Source organism: Pygocentrus nattereri, chromosome 8 (assembly GCF_015220715.1).
Source record: "Pygocentrus nattereri isolate fPygNat1 chromosome 8, fPygNat1.pri, whole genome shotgun sequence".
Taxonomy (NCBI): Eukaryota; Metazoa; Chordata; class Actinopteri; order Characiformes; family Serrasalmidae; genus Pygocentrus; species Pygocentrus nattereri.
Genome location: NC_051218.1, coordinates 44,491,700 through 44,500,917, shown reverse-complemented (window position 1 = coordinate 44,500,917; position 9,218 = coordinate 44,491,700). Strand labels below are relative to the sequence as shown.

The following is a 9,218-nucleotide window of genomic DNA, read 5'->3' as shown; positions in this document are numbered from 1 at the left end:
ATGGAGGCTGTAAAAGTAAGGATACCATTTAAAGCTTAATAACTTAGTAAACATATTTCGTGTTTTATTCCTAGGCTTAGTTTCAGTGAATTCCACAATTACATTTCCAAAGATTCTTCTAATATTGGTACCATGCTAAAGTTTATTAGATGTGCCACCTTGCACCTGCAGTCATTGGCCATTTTATCAGAAACACCTGCCATTTAGGTGCACTTTGTAGGTATATAGCAGAGGTCACTAATAGGCAGACCGCGGTTCAAGTCTGGACCTAGACGCTGTCCAATGTGGACCTGGACCTATAACTGATAAACTATAGTGAATTATTTAATTTTGTCAGGGTGGTCCTGTTTTAATCTGCGTAGCTTTTCTAGCCTTTACAGTAGCTTTGGAGGCCAGGGAGACTGACAGACCAATCACATGTGTTGTAAATATCACACGTGACGCTACTCAGCCAATCAGATCTGTGCATTACAATGAGCACCGAGACTCGAGTGACTGACGCTCACAGGGGAGGGACGAGGAGAGAAACAGCAGTCAGAGAACAAAGTGAGTCAGAGGGAAGTTATTCCACATGATGTGATCGAAAAAGAGGAAACTGGCAATAAAGGTTGTTGAAATCTGACTGAATTGGACTTTATTAGATCTGATATTCAGTTGTTGACTATACTATAAGCTGTTGATATAACTAATACTTCAGTAAAATGTACATGATCTACTTATTGTTTATTTGATCAGCTCCACTTACTGTATAGCTGCACTCTGTAGTTCTACAGTTACAGACTGTAGTCCATCTGTTTCTCTGATACTCTGTTACCCTGTTCTTCAGTGGTCAGGACTTCCACAAGGCAGGTACTATTTGGCTGATGGATCAGCACTGCAGTGACACTGACATAGTGGTGTGTGTTGTGCTGGTACAAGTGGATCAGACAGTGGATCAGAGTTTTTAAACACCTCAGTGTCACTGCTGGACTGAGAATAGTCCATCAACCAAAAATATCCAGTCAACAGCGCCCTGTGGGACTAGAGGATGACCAACACAAACTGTGCAGCAGCAGATGAGCTGTCGTCTCTGACTTTACATCTACAGGGTGGACCGACAAGGGAGGAGTGTCTAATAGAGTGGACAGTGTTTGAAATACATATTTATATATAAATATATGCAATAATTTTTTGGACATGTTGACCAAAAAAAAACTAATGCACAAATAATAGAATGACCCACATTTCAACATAGCAAAAGTCACTTAAACAGTTATGTGTGGAGTTGCATCTGAGGACACTAGAGGTTACCCTTGAGCCAAATGCCTGCTTGAATGTCACTGAGACAATGAGACCCTGTAAAGTTTAGCAGTGTAATGGTTTATGATGGACTAGATCTGCCAAAATGAAGAATACAATTTTTTAAAAATGACTCAGTAAATTGACATATGAATTAGAATTGCAAAGAACAATGATAATGAATCTAAAAATAAATAAATATACATAGAAATGAATACATTAATGAATAAACCTTACGTACAGTAATATGTCTGTATTTACTTACATGTTTATTGAGTAATTTCCCCCTCCTCACTAATTTTTGTATTTATTTATTTTGATATTTTTTTGTATTAACATTTTTTTATTTTTTGTTCATTTATTTCCATAACTATTCATTGCTATATTTATTTATTTCCCTGTTTATTTCTTTCGGCATTTCCTTGGCCTTATGATAATAAAGGAGCTGTCAATTAATGTGTAACAGTGTTTTAATACTCCTATTGGATGATTGATATCAGATTCTGTGGATCAATAGTTCCATCAAAATACAAGACAGTACAGTAACGGCTGCTTACAGACAGACAGACAGTCAGTCAGACAGACAGACAGTCAGAGATCTGCGAGTCTCGGCTAATCTGGTTGATAACGCAGGTAGGGATTATTTACTCTTTGTTGGAGGCTGTGGGGACAGTTTGGTCCATTTTGCTGACCGTGTAGTGACGTCCTTCTCACACACTGCCTGCAGAAGCCATCGAGAGTTATACAACAGTGAGTTCCGGCCACGCGAGCTGATTGGTTGAGAAGCGTTCTAACCGTGCATTTCACCATAAGATCACAGGTTTTTCACACTGTATCACTCCGCTGAGATGCTGTTGCTAAGCAACGACTTTGACAGCTGTAGGAGACGCTCAAGCCATTTGAACAATGTACTTCTTATAGAAAACGGACACTGTTAAGATCACATCTGACCAACAGCTGATTTGGTCCGACTCTGAAGATGAGCAACACAAAATTCCCAAACTGTCGTCACCACTGAGCAGCTTTTCAGTCGGCAATTGTGACAGAAGAACAGCTGAACAACCTGGAATCAGCCAGAAATGAACCCAACACCATTTGCCAAACTAAACGGGCTGGAAGAAGCTTTACAGACCGGCTGGAACAAAATATTAATACAGATCTGGAAAAATCACACATGTTGCAGGCCTGCACGGTATTAAGTGAATTGTTGAAATGTTCATTCCTGCTTTTCCGCAAAATTTTGCCCTTTGTTAGTTAATGCCATGCAAATGAATGTCACTTCTCCCCAGCGCTTTAAGCAGCCGGAGTCTCTGAAGGCAGGGAACCTTGACCTACTCATTCTTCTCCGTGCTGCACCCGGCCCAGTGCAGTGTGGCCACTGCAGTTCATTGAAAAGCGCCATTCAGCTGCCATCCTCAGGCTCTGTTCATTGTTTGGGAGCCAGACGCGTTGTTTCGTTCTCCGCCCGTATTCGTACAAACCCCGCCCCCTGCGCAGTGATTGGTTGGTAGTTCATATACAAAAGCAGCCAGTTTTATCGCTCGCAAAAAAAAAGTCCACATTTACCAAATTACACATTACAAAAAAACTGTCTTTGATTACACCCGTCGTCGGTTGGTGCTTCATCTTTATGTATTTGATGTTCAATAAAAATCCGGTAATAATAATTTAAATAAACAGAAACAATATACTGCGTCTCAATTGTGTTCATTTAACATTACATTAAATTTAATATTTCGGGCAGACCTCCTCTGAGGCCCTGGCTCTGGGACCACCGGCACAATCCTTCATTTCCTGCATTAGCCATCATTTCCATCTTTTCCAAGTCGACCAAGGGGGAATTCCACAAAGCAGGATTTCTCAGTGAGCCACTTCAATCCAAAGATGAGGACTGTCCAGTGAGAATGTCCCTCATCTCTTTTCCTATTGGGCAGGCTAGACTTTGGTCTAAACTGAGAAATCCTGCTTTGTGGAATACCCCCACCCCACCCTTTGTGGAATACCTCCACAGAAGATGAGGACACCACAAAGCAGGCAGTCACCTGGCTGAAGGGAGCTGAGGATCCACAGCTATCCCAGGTGGTTGCTAGGGCTCTGATTCATAAAGATGAGGACTGTTCATTGGGAATGTCTCTCATCTATTGGACAGTCTTGACTTTGGGCTTATGTTATCTAGTTAAACTGAGAAATCCTGCTTTGTGAAATACCCCCACTGTACATACCCCTGTATGCATAGGGTATACATACCCCTCCCCCACCCCTTGAGTGACTCCACAGCTATCCCAGGTGGTTGCTAGGGCTCTGATTCATCCCTAACCAGACTTCAACACAAGGAAATTTGCTGGTGACTACAGCATGTTAGCTTCCATTGCTGCTGACCAGCAGACCAGCATCACAGCATAGGCTGGTTTTACTGGTGATCAGCCATACTAGTCAATGGTGACTACGTCACGCGTTCGTCTGAAGCATCGCGTTTCTACAGAGACGCACATCTTAAGTACTGAAGCTTTGTGTTTGTGGCTGTGGGGGTGAGGCTTTGTGTGTGTGTGTGTGTGTGTGTGTGTGTGTGTGTGTGTGTGTGTGTGAGTGTGTGGGATACAGCTGGGCAGCCGGTGGGAAACTTCTAACCAATCCCAGCGCAGCAGGCGGGCTTTGTCTGAAAACGGGTGGAAAACAAAAATAACGCCCGTCCTGCTGCGCACCGACTGAGACTGATAAAGGATCCAGCCTCAGTGGATTTGGGCGCGTTTGCACTGAGTTACAGGCCAGTTTGAACCGAGACCGCTTCCTTGCAGTGATGGGTGAGTAAATCACGTTTGATTACTAGTTTGGGCCAAAGAGCTCGCTGAGTTGAGAAGAACTTCAGCTGAGGTCAAGTTTCCGTGTGGACAGTGTGGACAGCGTTCTTTGACGGTCACTTTCAGACACTGTGGCCTGGTTTAACCTTTGACTGTCCGTGTAGGTTCTGAGTGCAGGTTTTGGTGAGAAGGCAGCCTGTTGTACTGATGCTGTTGTACTAGCACTGCCCTAGAAAGCCTCGCAGAAAGTTTCTATGGTCCTTTAAACTCAGTTTGCAGCCTAGCACATCAGCTGAAAGGCCTAAAGGTCGTTCCACTTTGCTGTGATATTTTAGTTGCTGGTGGTTTTAAAGTGGTCATCTTCCCGCTCAGTATGAGTGCTGCCCACACCAACTTCGACTGGCTTCCCATCCTCAGTCCTCAAATAGCCCACAGCTGATAAATGTAAGATGTAGAACGAACTGGCTTTAAATGGATGGCTCTTCAAGGGCTCTTTAGTAAATTGATTGGTTCTCTTTAGACGCTTTTGGTGAAATGATCCTTGAGGTTGATGGAGAATGTGTTGTATGTGGTTCTGTGTAGGAGAACTTTCAAAAATGGTTCTGTATAGCGCCTAAAGGGGTCTTGTATGGTGACATCGTAACAATAGAAGAACCTTTTTTTTGTGCTACATTTTCAAAAAGGTCCTGTGTAGAACCATGTACAACACATTGTCAATCTGAAGAACCATTTAAGCATCAACTGGTCTGCACACTTAAAAAAAGGTGGTTCTTCAAGGGTTCTTCCGTAAAAGAAAATGGTTCTGTATATAACCATAAACAGTCAAAGAACCCTTTACATGATTAAATGGTTCTTTGGATGGTGAAAAGGTTCTTCGGATTGATGGAGAATGTCTTGTATATGGTTCTGCGTAGACGAACTTCCAAAATGGTTCTATAAAGCACCAAGAAGGGTTCTTCTATGGTTACAAGCTTGACATTATAATAACTGAAGCACCTTTTTGTGCTACATTTTCAAAAAGGTCCTGTTTAGAACCGTGTACAACACATGTCAGTGTCAGTCTGAAGAACCTTTTAAGCATTAAGTGGTCTGCACACTTGAAAAAAAGATGGCTCTTCAAGGGTTCTTCCATAAAGAAAATGGTTCTACATAGGACCATGAGCAGTGCATGATTAATTGGCTCCTTTCATGGTGAAAGGGATCTTCAGAATGATTGAGAATGTGTTTATATATATATAAGGTGCTAAGGGTTCTGCTTTGATGGCGTAACAATAACCGAACCCTTCTTGGGGCTATCTAGAACCCTTTGCAGAAATGTTCCATAAAGAAACATAAGGACGTTCTCAATCAATCTCCGGGACCTTTTACGATGCAAAGGGTTCTTTTAGTGTTCATGGTTCTATATAGAACCATTTTCTTTACTAAACAACCGGCATTTTTCAAGTGTATGTATATAGAACTAATGGTTCTAAATAAGTCTGTTCCCTTTTGCTAAAGAACTCATGAAGAACGAGTGAAGTTTGGAAGAATGCACGTGTTTGTCTGTGTGGAGGGCCACGTATGAGCTCTGTACAGCTGTAGAAACAAGTGGCCTCTCCTGGGTGGATATCAAGCCCAATTCCCGTGTCAAGTGGAGCATCTCCGGTGCCATTGGTCCCGCATCCTGGGAAGGCTGGCATCCACCACTGCTTCCCCCCACCATCCCCATCAAGTCTTCCATCTCTCCTGCGGTCACAAGCCACCCCCAACCCCCCACAAGCCCAATATCTGCTTTCAAAAGTGGATCTGTTTGTGGCCGAGGTGGCTGTGGCCTTTTGTTTGTTTGACATTGCTTGCCCTTGTGTCCCTGAGCTGCTTGGAGACAAAGGCCATTGTCAGTGAAGCCACAAAAGGAGACACTCTCCCTCAGCGCCTTAGTCCTCCCTCTTTTCTCACACTCTCACACTCTCGCACCCCGGCCTGCTCCATCTTCCACACACCACGCTGGAGATGTGCCCGCTCGCCTGTTTCCTCTCTGCAGTTTTATGGCCCCAGCTGGATGCTCAAACCAGCGTTGTGTTGCGTTGCGTGATGGAATGCCTCCGTGTTTTGACCTTGGCACGTGCACACATGCATCGAGATGTAGTCATTCAGGCCTTTAATTATGAATAGAACTCTGTGCGAGATCAGAAGTCGTTCATGTAGCGCTGTTTAACGGATTGAGGGTCTCGGGAAGACAAAGAAAGCAGGACCTGAGGTAGAGGAATGTATCCCTGCCTTGTGATGTTATGTTTTGGACACAGCTGTTCACAGAAAACCCTTTTGCACTGCAAATTCAGTGACTTTTGTTCAATTAATGTTTCATTTCAATAGAAAAGACCGAATGGAGATGAATCTAGTCACTGATTATGACCATAAGCAGACGTTTACAGTAGTCTAGGATAATCTAGAATAATTTTACGTCTCATGTTAAATGGAATGTAGTTGGTTTTTAGATCCAGAGGATCTGTTCCCAGATCATTCCTATTCTTCCAAGATGCCAGAAGTATATGGGATAAAACTAAGTATATGATTTCATCCTTCACCGCTTATTATACTATTATACTATTATACTATATACTTAAGCAGTGAATTGTGGTTTGCATAAGTCCGGAAAATAGTAAATATGTGGTAAACAAACTTTTAAGAAAATGGAACCTTCGAGAACTTTACTGTGACGCAGTATTTCTACTCGGCTTAATACTGAGCAGGGTGTATTTCGGTTTGTCCATCTGAATTTTCATGACCAAATCGTGAGGCAAATTATTCAGTAACTGTATGAAATAAATGTAAATTTTTTTATTTAGTTATTTATTTTTTTGTAAAAGCCCCTCAAATGAACAGAACATGTGTTTTATGATCTCCACATATCACTATACGCTCACAATTTACTGCTGAAAGCCAAAAATCTGCGCCGCTCTTCGTGTTGTTTTCTAAAAGTGATGTTTCCAGAGCAGATCACTGAAGAGACGCCGTCTGTTTATAGTTTAGAGCCAAGATTTGGGGAAAAACGGGTCGACTTTCAGTAGAAAAACAAACTGAGTTCAGCTTCTTTTATTATAAGGGTTTAAAATGACGTCACCGTCTATTAGACTGGAGAGAAGAGCTACAGCCTCACACGACGCCCAGCTTCCGAATGGAGCTTATGGAGTATGAATGTTATATTTATAACACAGAATATGATGAGGTGCGTTTTTGGTTCCAAGGAGTAGAAAAGGTTTAAGTTGCTCTTTAAAGTTTAGAATAGTTTAGTCAAATGAATGAAACACTTGGTAAATTTTAATATGCCAGTAATATCCTGTTAGTTGGTGTTTACTAGCTTCAACTCCCCATAAGTTCCTTTGACATGTTTGGTCTAAACTAGTGTTTCATTCCAAAATCCTGTAAGTCCGTTTGTAATTTTACTGATGTAACAAGTGTTTGAAAAGAACAACTGAACTACAACGGAAACATTTTATTTCTCTAATAAAGGTGGTATCAATAATAATAATAATATAGCACTGATATCCATGTAAAGCACACTCCTAACAATGTATATATGTATATAATTATTAATTATATATTTAAAAGTGGTCAACAATATGCTTCGCAGCTAAATCCTACAGCTCTTTTCCTGCGCATATCTGAGTGAAACACTGCATCAGGCTGAGCGTTTTCACTGGATGATTGGTGGGGGAGGTAGGAGGGAAATAAAACACGTTTTAAATAAATTAATGTTCTTTTTCCCCACCTGCTGGTGCGTGACGATGTAATCACAACTACAAAAATGTTTGAGAATTTACATTTGAGGGAAGATTATAGGAACTTTTTTCGTTGATTTAAATTCATGCTTCAAATGACAAGGAACATGAACTACTGAAAAAGATGGTTCTTTACTAAAGAGAAATGGTTCTATATATTATACTATATAGTCCATTGCAACTCCTGGAACTATTTGCATGATTCCAGGGTTCTGTGCATAATGAAAGGGTTCATCAGATTGATGGAGAATGCAGATGGATCTATATAGCACCTTTTTGAAAAGGGTTCCATATAGGACCGAAAGGGTTCTACTATGGCTACAATGTCAAGCTTCTAAGCCTTTTTTTTTTTAAGTGTGTAAAATAAATAAATAAATAAATTCAGTTTGATTTAAGTTTCTCCTAATAGATGTGCTAGTTCACCCTACATCGCTGGGGGGGGGGGGGGGGGGGAGGAGGGGTAAGGATGATGCAGGAAGGTAAGTGTTAGGAAGATGACCAGACGATGATGATGATGATGATGCTGTTGTGCATTGCAGGTTGTTACGAGTGCTGCATGCGGTGTCTAGGAGGGGTGCCCTACATCTCCCTAGTGGCCACGCTGTTCTGCTTTTCGGGCATCGCGCTGTTCTGCGGCTGTGGACACCAGGCACTCACTGAGACCGAGAGGCTAATCGAAAACTACTTTGCCCGCAACCTGCAAGACTACATTACCCTGGCCTACCTGTAAGTGTGTATATTTAGAGGTAGCCCTTCAGTTCTTTGCCTAAAGGGTATAAATATACTCTTCTAACCCTTTTGCATCGAGTCTGAAAGTGTAGCGTTATATTTGTTTGGATGTGGCTGCACAGTCATACGAAGCTGATCAGCAGCGCTTTTGAGACACTAAATGAGATGTTTCGTGTTATTTCTGCTGTTATACCGCGTTCTCGAGTGTCCCTCGGCCTCACCTGTTTGACAGTTCATAAATGTTTTGTTCATCACTTCTCTCTCACTGCAATACCCAGCATGCGTAATGCAAACAAATCATACCACTGTGAATCGTTGTGGTGTTAACCAGCCCTGGCCAGTAGCCCAGCCAACGATCACTGATCTATAGCCTAACAAATGCAACCAGACAAGATTTAGTGAACTCCTACCTTTTTATTGCACTGCCTTTTTTATCTCAGGTTGTAGATCTTATTGCATATTTTTGTATATTTCTAGTATATGTATGCCTGTAGATGTGATTTTGTGTATATTCTTTTTTTTTATACTGTATCAATTTTTTAATTATTATTAACAATAATATTGGGGCGGCACGGTGGTGTGGTGGGTAGCGCTGTCGCCTCACAGCAAGCAGGGCCTGGGTTTGATTCCCTGGCTGGGTGTCCAGGTTCCTCTC

The 9,218-nt window shown here is 41.8% G+C and overlaps 1 protein-coding gene across 1 annotated transcript in view; it reads left to right on the top strand.

Moving 5' to 3' along the window:
* Positions 1-3,951: 3,951 nt before the first annotated feature.
* plp1a (proteolipid protein 1a) overlaps positions 3,952-9,218 on the top strand; it is a 14,866-nt gene continuing 9,599 nt past the window's right edge. The window contains exons 1-2 of the mRNA XM_017712494.2: positions 3,952-4,079; positions 8,374-8,560. Coding sequence (XP_017567983.1) covers positions 4,076-4,079; positions 8,374-8,560 — 191 coding nt within the window. The 5' untranslated portion in view covers positions 3,952-4,075. The remainder of the gene's footprint in view (positions 4,080-8,373; positions 8,561-9,218) is intronic.